The 14471-nt window shown below is 36.0% G+C and overlaps 3 protein-coding genes and 1 long non-coding RNA gene across 10 annotated transcripts in view; 2 read left to right on the top strand and 2 right to left on the bottom strand.

Annotated features, from left to right (window-relative positions):
- The window catches only part of LOC119081605 (ribosomal protein S6 kinase beta-1), a 39807-nt gene extending 38641 nt beyond the window's left edge, over nt 1-1166 (bottom strand). The window contains exon 1 of one of the 2 annotated variants that reach the window (XM_037190640.1): nt 599-1166. In XM_037190640.1, the coding sequence (XP_037046535.1) occupies nt 599-679 (81 nt within the window). In that variant the 5' untranslated portion in view covers nt 680-1166. The remainder of the gene's footprint in view (nt 1-598) is intronic. The other variant, XM_037190639.1, reaches the window with a different exon arrangement.
- Nucleotides 1167-1798: 632 nt separating this feature from the next.
- On the top strand, nt 1799-5727 carry LOC119081868 (E3 ubiquitin-protein ligase Bre1). Its single transcript, XM_037191100.1, is given in 9 exon segments — nt 1799-1939; nt 2205-2405; nt 2461-2647; nt 2713-3398; nt 3506-4112; nt 4115-4376; nt 4442-4595; nt 4653-4820; nt 4879-5727. Coding segments are annotated over 8 exon segments (2982 nt in total). The 5' UTR covers nt 1799-1939; nt 2205-2252; the 3' UTR covers nt 5644-5727.
- LOC119081870 lies at nt 5566-6392 on the bottom strand. The gene is made up of 2 exons (XR_005088541.1): nt 5968-6392; nt 5566-5909 (listed from the first exon to the last, which is right to left on the bottom strand). It is a non-coding gene; the product is annotated as an uncharacterized LOC119081870 (long non-coding RNA).
- Nucleotides 6393-6412: 20 nt separating this feature from the next.
- On the top strand, nt 6413-13237 carry LOC119081869 (protein ABHD1). Of its 6 annotated transcripts, none has more exons than XM_037191101.1 (9): nt 6413-6548; nt 8988-9358; nt 10460-10629; nt 10692-10795; nt 10854-10943; nt 11044-11271; nt 11329-11459; nt 11526-11691; nt 11760-13237. In XM_037191101.1, the coding sequence occupies exons 2-9, from the start codon at nt 9254-9256 to the stop codon at nt 12011-12013; spliced, it is 1248 nt and encodes a 415-aa protein (XP_037046996.1). In that variant the 5' UTR covers nt 6413-6548; nt 8988-9253; the 3' UTR covers nt 12014-13237. The 6 variants fall into 6 exon arrangements, with proteins under 6 accessions (XP_037046996.1, XP_037046998.1, XP_037047002.1 ...); XM_037191103.1 differs by having other exon boundaries at nt 6435-6548; nt 9120-9358; XM_037191107.1 differs by having other exon boundaries at nt 6469-6548; nt 9184-9358.
- The last annotated feature ends 1234 nt before the right edge of the window (nt 13238-14471 follow it).

The following is a 14471-nucleotide window of genomic DNA, read 5'->3' as shown; positions in this document are numbered from 1 at the left end:
ACTATATTGTCCAGTCACATCAATAGAAAAATCACTTGTGTAGCGAAATTGACAAAATTAAATTATCACGTGTAGATAGCTAACAAAAAAAAGGTGATCTGAACTGTTGGATCAATAAAACCCGAAAAAAGCCAACTCCTAAACTAATTAGTAAATTCGTTTCGTGTATTACGAGAATCTCAAAAAGCAACACCGAACAACGCAAAATCATTTCATTCCATTGACTTTCACTTCTCTTAGAAAATTCACGATCATTTATCGTAGCAAATTTATCAAGAGAAACGGATTAGTTCCGGTGAAAAAAAAGGCATTCGCAAATATGCAAAAACAGAAGAAAAAAAACGATTTTTTTACAGTGTACCCCCAAATCATATCAACTGTCGCACAACACAAAAATACGCTTACGTACACCAACAAAAACAAAATAGAAGTCTTCAAAAGGGGCGACAAGGCGGAAAGCAACCTAACCAAAGAAACATTTTCGTCTCGCGTGACCAAAATAGAGAAAAGTAAGATTTTCGAACAAAAATTTTGCCATACTTCATCTTCAAATACAGTATCAGGAGATGATAATAAACGAAATGCGAAAACCACTTACCTCATCAACTTCAATAATATCATCGTCCGATTCGATAAGGTTGTCTCCGTCGTGTAATTCTAAATTAAAAACCTCGGCCATGATTGTGTAATGTGGCGCGACGATGATGGGGTTGTTCTTTTTTTTTATTTTATTTTTTTTTTGTCGGGTACACCGAAAAAGTGGTGTCCTTTAGTTTGATGAACAAAAACTGTTTTTGATTTGTTGTCACAATATCAATTTCCACTCACATTTGGACTGTGCACTTGATGTGTATTTTTCAACAAATAAATTTTATTCTCTCCAAAAAAAAAATTTACATCAAAACAAAAATTTCGGCAGCACACCGAATAAATTCAGTATAGGCTAAGCCAACACTTTACTCACAAATTCCTCGTATTTGAACACTAATCCACAAAATAAAAACAGTAAATGTTTGTCAATTTCAATGAATTATTTCGATTCAACAGAAATTTTCAGCCAAAAGAACTTTATTTTCTGATTTCTAAATGGCAGTAGGAGCGCGTTTCGTATACTCTCGTCGTAAACTATATGAACTCTCGTCACCGAATACACCTTCAGACTGTTTTTGTTGCTTGGCGGCCAGTCGGCTCGTGTGTATAAAGTGGCGTCAATGCCGCACAAAATAGAACTTGGAGTTGGTTGCGTACATTTGTTCTGGTACAATGTCTGAACTTGAACGGAATCAATGCTATGTTCGGAATGCAAATTTAACCGATTTGGGATAAAATTGGAGAATCCAGATCATACGGACTGTTCTGCTCGTATCACAGATTTTTTTTAAAAAATAAAATCAGATTTTAAATAATTTAATTAAAGAAGTAGATGCGTTTAACGAGTATTTCCAGCTGGTAATCGGTCAAATGGGTTGGTAATTTTCGTGGTTCCAGCCAGTGCATACACAGAAATTCAACTTGACCAAATAAAAGACCGAAATATGCGTTACCAGTCGCCAGTTCGTTCAAAGTGTTATTATTATAAAGATGCAGTATAATAAAATGAAACGAAAGTAAACTATTGGCCACTTCATTTATTAACGTCTCTCAAGCATTTCATTTATTTTCATCGTTTCTATGTTTTACATTTTCCTTCCAATAAATCCTCATCCAAAGAGCTAGTACATTTTTGTTTTAAATTCACGAGCCCATTTGGAGATGGAGCCACATATCTGACACTTGATTTTTTCTCCAGCCGTAAACAACTTCACTGCATTCTTGCGCGAAAAATCATCAAACTGAATGGATAGTTGTGAGAATTTTATTAATTTTTAGTCAAAAACTTGCCACATAAGTGGAATAAAAACACCGGAATTCAATTAGAGATGTATTGTATGTTCTGAAGGTAATTTAAGTAAGATACATGAGTACGTATATATTGTACAAATTTGATCTCAAATGTGGAGTCTCTTTTTCTGTAGACGGCAAATTATTCATCCAACAATCGATGGCCATTTATGATTTTCATGTAAAAAATAATTTCTTTCCGAAAAATACATTTTGCTAGTCCCCGTCTTCGTCTCTAATTTCATTATTGTCTCCAAAATCACTTTTAGTTGAAAGCCGTCAGATTGGTCGTTTTATAATGCTCCACTTTGATTTATTTACAGAATCTGGCGTTTTACTCTGTAGGAAAAATCGAAAGCAAAACGTCAAAGATGTCGAAACGGGGACCTGATGATAGTGGGTCGGCCGCACATCAACCGCCCATCAAAAAAGTCCATTTCGAGCCGCACCTTATTGGATCCGTTTCGACATTGGAAGAAATGGATATAAAAGTTCTTAAATTTCAACACAAAAAATTGGCCCAGGTACCGAAAATTCGATCACATCCTGAGAATATCTTAACATTCATCCTCCTTTCAGCGCATTGAACAAAGAATTCGTTGCGAGGCAGAGCTGAGACAGCGCATTGAACAGTTGGAGAAACGACAAACTCAGGACGATGCTGTACTGAATGTGGTGAATCGATACTGGAATCAATTGAATGAGGACATTCGAGTTTTGCTTCAACGGTTTGATGCTGAAACGGCTGACGAAGCTGAAAATAAAAGTAATTTCATTCGGACTCCATTCCATTCCATTCGCACCGATTTGTTATTTCGACAATAATTTCAGATGAAAATGAGGTGACCACATCCTTTTTAACACAATTGTCCACGTGGGACAAGGAAGAGCTCGACGATAAACTTGCCAATCGAGTCCAAGTATCCAAGCGAGCTGTTGCCAAGGTCGTCCAAGTAATCGACCGGCTAATGCAAAGAAACGAGAAGTTTTCCATGGCTCTTCGATCGCCAAACGACGGATCAATGACATTGCCAGAGATCGATGAAACGTTACGTCAGTCACAGATTGAAATTATGGCTGAAAATAAGAATCTGCAAAGCTTAAATACGTCGCTCCATGAAAAATACCACACAATATCGTTGAAGATGAAAGAATTGCAGGATACGGTTACCGGCAAGGAAACGGAAGCAGCAGAATTACACAATCAAATCGATGACTTGCAATATGAATTGGAAAAAGTTCGACTAAGAAATGACAAATTGGAGAACCACTTGGCTGAAGCTATTGAAAAGCTCAAAACATTTCATCAATTGGTCGGCGATCAACAGCCGAAAGCCGGAGCGCCTGCTGCAGCTCGTCCAACTGTAACGACAAGTGTTGCAACGCAACACCTAGAAGATTTACAAAAGGAAGTTGAAGAATACCGTGAATTGGCTACCAACAGACTTCAAGAACTGGATAAATTGCACCAGACGCACAGGGAAACGTTGAAGGAAGTTGAGAAATTGAAAATGGATGTGAGTAGCTACCTCTGATTTTAGTCTTTGTTTTTTTCGCGACAATTCAAAAGGGAAATTAGTAAATTTGTTGATAGCCCCCCTTTTTACCATGCAAATACTTTCAGATCCGTCAAATTCCCGAATCAGTTATCGTCGAAACAACCGAATACAAATGTCTTCAGTCACAGTTTTCCGTACTCTATAACGAATCGATGCAAATCAAGACAATGCTCGACGAAACGCGTAATCAACTACACAGTAGCAAGAATCAACATCTTCGACAAATCGAAATGATGGAAAGCGAAGAATTGAATGCCCAGAAGAAGATGCGCAACGAAATGATCCAAATGGAGGATGTTTTGGCCCAGATTCGAAAGGAATACGAAATGTTGAGAATTGAATTCGAGCAAAATATGGCGGCAAATGAACAAACAGCTCCCATCAATCGAGAGATGCGGCATTTGATTACATCGCTGCAAAATCATAATGGTCAATTGAAGGGTGAAGTGCATCGTTACAAGCGAAAATACAAAGATGCAGCGGCAGAGAATATTAAATTGCGGAAAGAAGTCGAAGAGGTCACAGCAAAACTTGGAACGGAATCAAAGAAACAAGAGGTAAAAACGGAAGGCGGTCAACAGGGGATTAAAGAAGAAAATACTGGCGAAGGGTTGGCCAATATGAAGGAGGAAGGAACAGGTTTTGTGAAGAGTAAGTGGTCGACTGATAGGTCGTTGCTGGCACCGTTATAACTATAAATCCGCTTTTTATTACAGCTGAGGCTGATGGAAATGACGATGATAGTGTCAAGAAAGAAGAAGGAGGTGGCGCTGTTAAACTAGAGAAAGATAACAATTCCGCTGGAAATGTGACGGATAAAAAAGATGGACAGTCCACGTCATTTAAGAGTGAAAAGGACGCAATAGAGGCACAACGAGCGAAAGAACTAAAAATTGCTGAATCAGAAGTGGTTAGAGATTTGAAAACTCAGCTGAAGTAAGTTCTAACATCCTTGTATCGCACCCGTCCAGAACTAATTCATTTAAATGTTTCGTTAACAGGAAGGCGATGAATGATCAAAAAGAATTGAAACTTTTGCTCGACATGTACAAAGGAGTATCTAAAGATCAAAGAGAAAAAGTTCAATTAATGGCAACGGAGAAAAAACTGAGGTCTGAAATCGATGACCTACGCAATCAGCTGAAGAAGATGCAGGTAAATTCGTGATCTAATTTCAAGGAAATGTTTAGCTTCATACCTTCAACCCCTTAGGAGAGCAAGCGTGAAGAACGTAAAAAGTTGGCTGACGAGGATGCTTTGAGGAAAATAAAGCAACTAGAAGAACAAAAGTATGAACTACAGAAGCAGGTCGCGAACCAAAAACCAGTGGATGGGTCATGGCCAGGTCATTACAATACTCGTCCGTTTGTGGGCTCTCACGTAAGTGACAAAAATACATTTTCCGCTCTAGAGCACACACGAATCACGGTAATTTTAGGAGGAAGAGGCTCTACTTAACGAAATGGAAGTCACTGGTCAAGCATTCGAAGACATGCAGGAACAAAATTCGCGCCTCATCCAACAGTTACGTGAAAAAGACGATGCCAACTTTAAACTGATGTCGGATCGCATTAAAGCCAATCAAATGCACAAACTTTTACGCGAAGAAAAGCAAATACTGGAGGACCAAGGGCAGACTCGCGATACACAAATCGAGGCCATGCACATCGTCCTGCGAAAGCTTGAGGAAAAGGAACGCATACTGCAGAACACTGTCACGACTATAGAAAAAGAATTGGTTCTGCGACAGCAGGCAATGGAAATGCATAAGCGAAAAGCAATTGAATCTGCACAATCTGCGGCCGATCTGAAGCTCCATTTGGAGAAATATCATTCACAGATGAAAGAAGCACAACAAGTAGTTGCCGAAAAGACCAGCGCTCTGGAGGCGGAAGCCTACAAGACAAAGAGATTGCAAGAGGAATTAGCACAATTCAAACGTAAAGCGGAACGTATGAAGAAGATTGAAATGGCTGGTACTACTATTGACGAAGTTATGTTGGAAGAGATCCGTGAGTATAAGGAAACTTTGACATGTCCATCGTGTAAGGTGAAGCGAAAGGATGCGGTTCTTTCGAAATGCTTCCATGTTTTCTGTTACGACTGTTTACGTACGCGATATGAAACACGCCAGCGTAAATGCCCGAAATGCAACTGTGCTTTTGGTGCCAATGATTATCATCGTTTGTTTTTATCCACTTAAACGAATGTTTATTTTATTTTTTACCATCTACATAATAGAACCTAGGCTTAGACTGAATAAATAAAGAAAATGTGAAAAGTCAAACTTATTGTGATTTTGCGTCTGGTATTGATTTCAGGAAGGATCCAAAAGAGCCGTGATAATTCTTCAGTTGACAATTTTCGAGGTAATTTTCTTTTGAACATAAAATCATTCGCTAGTTTCCGTATTGTCAACGATTGAGGATTGCATTGGACTCATGATCTAAAGCCAAATTTTATGAAACTCTTCAATGAAACACAAATCAATTGAAATAAGGAACTTACGAAAATTGTACAATCTAACCTTTCATAGACAGCAAACCCGTATAATTATCGAATTTCCTATTTGTCTTTACAAATGGTCTCAAAATCTTTTACTTCAATAGTTTTACCATAAATGTTGTCATACACGCGACAACATTGTATATAATGTCCAAAGCTAATCTACGCTGCAGACGACATAGAACTGTAGTACAGTACGTGAAGCGCTAATAAATTATTCCAATGAATGGCCTATAATGGCCCATTATAAATTATGTATGCCGCATGCAGGTTTGTGTTTATTTCGTTTATGTACTCCACTAACCCAACACTTTGTTGGGGGGCCAACACATGTTATCCACTGATACATACTGCATGACCAACACATTGACAAACTTCCACTCACACACCGAACCGAATCAAACACACACCATCAGCCCATAGCCGAATAGCGGCGATACAACATAGGAATATATGAATTCGGCTCTGTCAAATTAGCTGTTGTGAGGTAGTGTGTACATAATACGTTTCAGTTTCATTCATACACTACGGATGATTTCACCTCCATTAAGTGTCGGCATTAAATCTTTGTAAAAAGTTTATTATAGTGTCGAGCTTTATTACGTAATATTTGAGATTATTTTGTGATTATTGGTTGACGTAAATTTTTTGTCTAAAATATTCTTCAATTGTTAACTGAACCGTTCCTTGTCTGATGTCCACATCTTTGTGTGTCGAAAAATCCGATACGATTTATTGATATTTTTCACGAAAAGCCGATTTTTCTACTGCATTGTGGAACAATCATTTACCGATACAGCGGCTAACTTGTGTATTTTGTGTATTTAGATTGTGGTTACTTTAATATACAAATTTTTATTGATTTTATTATTTGTTGTGGAAAGTGCGGACCACTCAAGTGTAACCACATAAGTGTTTGGACAAAATTTAGTTGGTCTCTTTGAAAGTGGTTCAATTTTAATGAGCTGATTTATGAATAATTGGTTGGAACACGAATCCGGTGAATTGGTTTTCTACCACTTGTGTAGTGACAGACCATTGCTCAATGGTCATTTACATTCTTTGTAGATTAATGACAATGGTAGTATTTCTTCTCTACTTCTCTACTTCGGTAAAAATGATGCTCCGCAATAATAATAATTAATGAAATTCACTTGGCATGAACCGAGTGTACGTTGTATACATGTTTTCTTGAACATCTGCATTACGTGCTGTTCATAGCAACCGTTGTAGAAGAATAACTTCTACGTAGCAACTCGGTTGGTGCATTATTGTTCATGAACATACCGAATTTTTGCCTTGGGCAGTTAGACTAGAGTTATAGAGATTTATCAGTTCATGGTTGCGAAATATGTAGACAAGAAAGCGACTGTAAACCATTTACTTATGAACGAATTTCTTATCTTTATGAGAGATTTAAAACCTTTTTTTTGATACCAACATCGAAAGTTGATACTTTCGCCCTCGAAATCCGGGGCGAAAGTAAAAAAATGCAAGTTATGTGTTTGAGCGGGGAGAAAGAAAGAATACATAAAGCGAAAGTCAATATACATAATGCGAAAGTCGACTACATAATGTAATAGTCGACTCTTGTCAATAAGTGTACTGCGATCAAAATTGAAATAAAGCGTGCGCCAGTGCTCTTATTGAAATTAACATACGAAGTTGATACTTTTTGTTGTTAATGATTTGTTAGTTATTTGTTAATTTTTGTGTGTGTTATTGTTGTGATGGCTAAATAATTAAATTTTTGATATACCAGGGGGCTGCCGCCCCCTGGACCCCCGCATTTTCTGGCTAAATGCCTTCATATTTCAACATTTTGTTCTGCTGTTTGCGATACGTATCAACTTTCGATGTTGGTATCAAAAAAAATAGTATGAACGACTCGGGGCAAAAGTAAAAAAATTCAACCTGTGCGATTGAGGCCCTTGCCTTCGGCGCGGGCATCAACTCTCGCACACGGTTGAATTTTTTTACTTTCGCCCCTTGTCATTCAATGTACTATTGTACAGCAAATTGACTCCACCTACCAATTTTATGTTGTTAACAAAAGGTTTGTCTTTTTATTCAATTTTCCAATTGTATGTCGTTTAAACCATAAACTGTGTATCAGTCGACGATTTCCTTTGGATAATCATTTCATGATTGAAGCTTTATATTGAGCTACCCTATAAATAGGTATAGGATGTCCATAATAATATTTCCATATTTTCTTTCGGCTTGCGAGTTATTCGTTCTCTTCAGTATGGAAGTAGTAGTTTCGTTAGAGCGACCTGAACCATACGGCTATTCATCTGTTGTCGATAATGACGACAAAAAAAATGACAAGCTCTGGGTAGTATGGTCCTTTATATAGTAAAATGCATGTTAAAAAATTGAAGTACAAGATTTGAAATCAATCGATGGAAGTAATAGACCCGATAATAATACTGGTCATATGCTTGCCGTCTGTAACAGATTAAAATCAATTTTCGCTGAGAACATCTATATCGTTAGCGTAAAATTACAGCGTATAAGCGATTGCAGTAATCAACGGGGTCGGGGTGAGCAGTTGCTCCACATAGTAACACTTCCTAAATACTGTTTAGAATAAATTCCTTCTCCCAGGATCTTTTATTCGACATTTTATTCTGGATTCAGTCAAACTGGAAGTATGGTAGCTGAAACTTACACTGGTTTGCTGATTTGAAAATACAATCGGATAAATTACAAATGCAATTGTTGTCAAGTCTTAAATAAACACGTATTCAATATAGGAAACCATTTGTGGCTACAACTTTAATTATTTTGCAATATCTATTGACAACTTTGTAGCTGTAGAGGTTTTGCTTCGTCACTGCCAATTGAAATATCATTCTTTCCGCTGATTTTCGAAATTATTGCGATGTAGGTACTTTATTTGAAGGTCAATGTCTGTGACATGATACAGTTCATTGTTTAAGCTTCAATAAAAAAAGAACAAAAAAATTCGTTAACGCTTCAAACGGATCCGAATCCTCGAAAGTTTAGCTACCCTGCTTTTCTTCTATTACTTTACAGATAACTCATATCAGAAGACATTGAAATTGAACCGAAAAACGTTAAAAGATTATCTGATTAAATTTTGTTTGTAGTGTGAATAGATGGTTGTATAAACTTTTCTGGCGAAATTAAATTAACTCGTGCATAAAGGTTGCGTACAGCAGATAAAATATGTTTGACTAACAGTGATTCACTAACTTTGGATTTATTTAAGTGTAAAAATTTAGCTATATGTGGTTGTGATAGAAAATACTTAATTTAAACGACCATTCAAAAATTACATTATGATTAGCAGTCTGTACTGGTACTCGGAGAATATACCGAGATGGCATTTAATAGCGATTTGTATAACAGGATATGTGGTGTATTATTTAATCGAAGTTGTTAAGGTAAGTTTATTATCCACCAGTCATTCCAATCAATCGACACTCCAAATGACATCATATTTAACATTTTATTAGAACGATATTTAATCATATTTACGTATTCGTTATTCACAAACAAAATATAAAACTAGTTCTCTATGAAGGTGGTATAACCTTTTAGAAACGACAAACGGATTACGATCAATCTGTTCATTCTTTTGTTCAACTTATTTGATACAAAGTCTATTACTTCATTTGTTTTAACATTATACATTTCACTATATAAGACCACGTTAACTAGAGGTTATCGTTTATTTCGTTCGTTGCTATTGATAACAGATCAAGGACTATAACTATCTCCTTGAATTTGATTCGATGAAACTCGAATATTAGTAACGTAAAACGTAGAAACTACATTGTAGGTACTGGTACATTTTCCTGTTACAGTTATGATTGATATAAAAAGAATGATGAAGCACGTGTGAATATTGTTTATAATGATTGAGCGGGTATAAATCTTCAACCTTTACTCTTTCTTATCATCAATTAAGCTCGTATATGTGTTTAACATGTGATTAACATTTGATTGTAACCGTCAAATGAACGTTACTATAATGACGAATAATTGCGTTATACCATTTTGTTAGACATACACGTAAGTTATTACTTCACTAAACTAGCAAATACACGGAAGACAAATTATTTACTTCAATCCATATGGAATTACAGTGAAATTGTATTTACAATGAATCATAGTTTATTCCAGATCAAATTGCATTTAGCCATTGTTTTTAGGAATATTGTGCTCCTTGTTGCTAAAAATCATTTCGGCAGTAACTCACTTGCACCATGTCAAAAGTACAGAATGTGTAATAACAGTTGAATTAACAAGTCTAATGAAGTTTTTATCTATTTTTTGTGAATTGCTAATTAGCGCCGGTAATGAAGCTACTGTTATTCCTATTTTATAAACAGTGCAATCCATATTCGAGTGAGTTTTCAGACCTTGTTCATAAAAGACGTCCGCATTTTCCCGAACCTCTCCTCATACATCCCAAACTTTCCTATTTTCTTCTTCATTGCCATGATAATGTTTTTAAAAAAATGTTCGTTCTATCTTTGCAGCGTCCAATATTAGCAGTATCGGATGGAGCTTTTAAAGAATTTCTTTTAAAAAATGTTCCCACTATTGAAACAAAATTTTGGCCAACAATCTGGTGTGTTGAGAGCCGAGCCCAGACAGTATTTGCAAGCCTTTTACGATCAAAAATTTTCCCAACTATTCACTACAGGCGGTAAAAAAAAATATATTTTGAGTCGTGATTGCAAACACGGCTAATCTTTGTATCATTTCCAGAGAAATTTTAACATTAAAGGATGGAGGAGAAGTAGCACTAGATTGGATGGAAGACGATTGCGAAAAATCGTCTCCGTTAATTCTAATTCTGCCAGGACTAACCGGTAACAATTTCAGTAGTAAATTTAAAAGCAATTATTTATCGTTTAATCAATATATTAGGAGCATCGCAGGCTGAGTATATAAAATGCTTAGTTATGGCAGCCCAAGGTATCGGAGTTCGTACGGTGGTTTTCAACAATCGTGGCCTAGGTAACTAAAATCTTAAATGAAATCTACTCAAATTGTTCGCTACGTTCTTTTCGTTTTGCAAGTGACAAAAGTATCCCAATGACCAACAATTTTTTTACAGGCGGTGTGGAACTAAAAACTCCTCGTTTATACTGTGCTGCAAATATTGAAGATCTGTCAGAGGTGGTCAATCATATAAAGAAACTTAATCCGGATGTACGATTGGGTGCCACTGGAATTTCAATGGGCGGACTAATATTAGGCAATTATATGGCTGAGAAAGGTCTAGCAGCTAGCAAGATATTCACAGCATGTCAAATAATTTCCGTTCCATGGAATGTTCACAAAGGTTGTAGATATAAATCACGGAGACATTGATGTGCGAATAACATTAATACATTAATAGGATCGGACAGCATTGAGAAGCCTTATTTAAATAGCCTTCTTGGCCAACATTTGGCTAGCAACTTGTGTAAAACTCTGAACAAATGTGATGTTTTAAAAAACGGTGAATTCGACATGGACATAATTCTTCAGGTAAATATAGAAAATTACATGGGTTCGACATGACTTTATTGTGCATGATTCAACCTCCATTTGCAGAGTAAAACTATCAAGGAGTTCGATGCGAATTTCACCTCAAAGCATTTTGGTTTCGAAGATGTCGAACACTATTATAGAACCGCAACATTGCATGACAAATTACATAAGATAACCACTCCACTTCTTTGTCTGAGCGCAGCAGATGACCCCTTTCAACCATTAGACGGTACTGCGAAATAGATCGAACAACAACTTTTTTCCTTGTAAAAACTAATCCATTTCGACTATTCATAGCTATTCCGGTAGATGCTGCTTTAAATTCTTCTCATGTGGCTATCGTCATAACGGCTCGTGGCGGACACATTGGGTTTTTAGAAGGAATCTGGCCCAGCCTTAAAGATCAATACATGGGCCGGCTATTTAGTCAATATTTTGCGGCTACATTATTTGAAGATAAAACATTTAGTGGAACGTCTCAACAGATGATGAACGAATTCAAGCTCAAAAATGTTAGCACACAATCTGAAACAATGACAGGGATCATGTAAATTTAAAACTAAGTAGTTGTCTTAGCTAGCAGAGTGCAAATTAAAAAAAAAAAAAATTCAAATTTAGGAATTTTCATTTTTTTTAAAACTTGTATTGATTGATTCAACCATGTTAACATTCTTAGTTACCGGACCAATAGACATTTTAAATATCAAAAATAGTAATTGTACGTTTGGGATGATTCAAACATATATAAACTGTGATTATTGAAATGACATTTTCGCCGCTAAATAGAATAACAAGAATTTAGTGCATACGAAAGGCACGTTACGTAACTTTATATGCGACCTCTCTGTTAATTATTTCTACTGAAACCAAACAAATTTAGGTACCTATAACAACGTAGTCGTTTAGTAAAAAATCCGGTCTGAGAAATCTTACACTTTCACTACGCGACCGAAGGATCTTCTTGTGAGATTTCTTTAGAAATTTTGAATAATTGTTTGAGGAATTTATGATCGAAAGATTTAAAAAAAAATAAGTCGTTCTATCTACCGTCTACTTATTTCCCTATTTAGGGAATAATTTCAAAGAAATTTAATAATTTTTAAGAAGAATTAATGTTACCCTCTCACCGTTCCCACTGTTAGTAAGGCAAAAATGATTCATATCTATGGAGCCAACGGAATTGACATTATATACAATGTAATGTTAAGTATCGCACGAAGCTAACGAATTCCGGGTCAAAATGATAAACCGGAACTAAATATGAATAGGACACCAAGTTCTTTGTTCACATTATTTTGAAACAATCTTATCGAGAGCCTAATATTTAACGTGATTTCATCGATTTCTCTAAATTTCACCAAAATTCTCCTAATTTGAAAAAATTTACGAAATATTAGTGACCAGAACAAACCTTGCCATTCACATCAATTTAGGGAAGTCGAACATATTTCGAATATCTTATCCGTAAAAACTTCCACAAATTTGTTTGTTAGCGTCTCTTGCATCGCAAACAATTTAGTGTGTTCGCACCTAGACCTCGAAAACATTTGATCCGACTCGTCCGACGAATCGGCCTTTGAGCTTTAACGTTCGACATTATTATTATCACTAGGAAAATATATAAATTCAAATGGGAGCATATCGAAAAACAATACCGTATACGTTTAGACTTAAAATCGTTATTGTTAGCACAATTTTTGTTAATAAATCAAAACTTCAAAATGTTTTTGTTAAATCAAATCTTAGAGCAATTAAAATTTATTAATAAGCTTTTACGAGTATACCTGTTTCATTTTATACGACCATCATGGATTAGCATTTCCGATACGACTCTGAACTTAAGCTACGATCGCTGCAGTCGATGACAACACGAAATTCGGATTTCGCTTGCCGTCTGTGAATTGATTCGGAAAAGTACAAGGCGAATGCTGAGAAAATGCGACCATACAAGAAGTGCATAGTTGGTATGAATTGTCTGAAAATCTAACCATCTCGATGAAACGCCAATATTTCCACATTTTCCAATTTCTTCAGGTCTCATCGAAATAATATTTATCACTTCGAAATAACATAGTTGCATAGTTACTCCTTTTCTGACTGCTTTACATATCCGTTTGGACAACAATCGAAACCTTCATTCTTCTTAAAATAGTGTGAAACAATTCTACTTCTATCGATAACTACGACAAAAGTAATGACAAGCCCTATATAGGAAAATGCATATAAAAAAATTGAAGTAAAAGATTTTAATGTGTAGGCATCCTGTACGTTGTATTTACATTGTCTGCGATGAGAATGTAAATGAAACTTACATGTTAGGTTTTTCGATGATTTACATGCTATGTGCGATCATTTACATGCTCTGGTCGGAAATTTTTCGATGATTTTGTTTATGTTTTCACTTCTCACAAACCACGATATAAATTGGAATTTACACAGGCAAAACTATTTTTTGGTACACGTGCCATCGATACAATTAAGAAAACACTAAAATCACAACTGAATTTATAATTTGAAACAACAAAATCAAAAAATTTTCACTGAAAATGAGAATGACAACAATAAAGAAGTCAAATAAATATCACCGAAATGGCAGGCACGACCGATGCCTACTAAATGAAAATTAAATTTTAGTGCAAAATGTTTAGAAGTGGAAAGGATCCGAAATGCTGTTTTATGCAAAATTGTTTCGTAGTTTTCATCTTAGACAATGTAAATACAACGCACAGGATGCCTACACATTAAAGAACAGTACAGAAGAGCCTATGTGAATGAGTAATACATGTGAGCGAAATTAGGCGGTTCGCCTTCGGCTCACACGCCACAAACATCGCACACATGTATTACTCATTTACATAGGCTCTGCTGTAATCTACTATGAAATCAACCGATTAAAAATACTTTGTTCGATGGAAGTAATAGACCCGATAATAACTCTGGTCATATGCTAGCCGTCTGTGACAGGTCAAACATCTAGCAAACTGTAGTGCAAATTGCAATCGAACTGGT

The sequence above is a fragment of the Bradysia coprophila genome, unplaced genomic scaffold (assembly GCF_014529535.1).
Source record: "Bradysia coprophila strain Holo2 unplaced genomic scaffold, BU_Bcop_v1 contig_358, whole genome shotgun sequence".
Taxonomy (NCBI): Eukaryota; Metazoa; Arthropoda; class Insecta; order Diptera; family Sciaridae; genus Bradysia; species Bradysia coprophila.
This window is presented reverse-complemented; position numbering and strand designations above follow the sequence as displayed.

Bases quoted from the DNA above. Each gene is read 5' to 3' on its own strand.
- LOC119081869 (XM_037191101.1), top strand. From the start codon at position 9,254: ATGATTAGCAGTCTGTACTGGTACTCGGAGAATATACCGAGATGGCAT. The intron at 11,272-11,328 runs GTTGTAGATATA...ATACATTAATAG, and splicing joins TCCATGGAATGTTCACAAAG to GATCGGACAGCATTGAGAAG. The intron at 11,692-11,759 runs GTACTGCGAAAT...GACTATTCATAG, and splicing joins CCCCTTTCAACCATTAGACG to CTATTCCGGTAGATGCTGCT.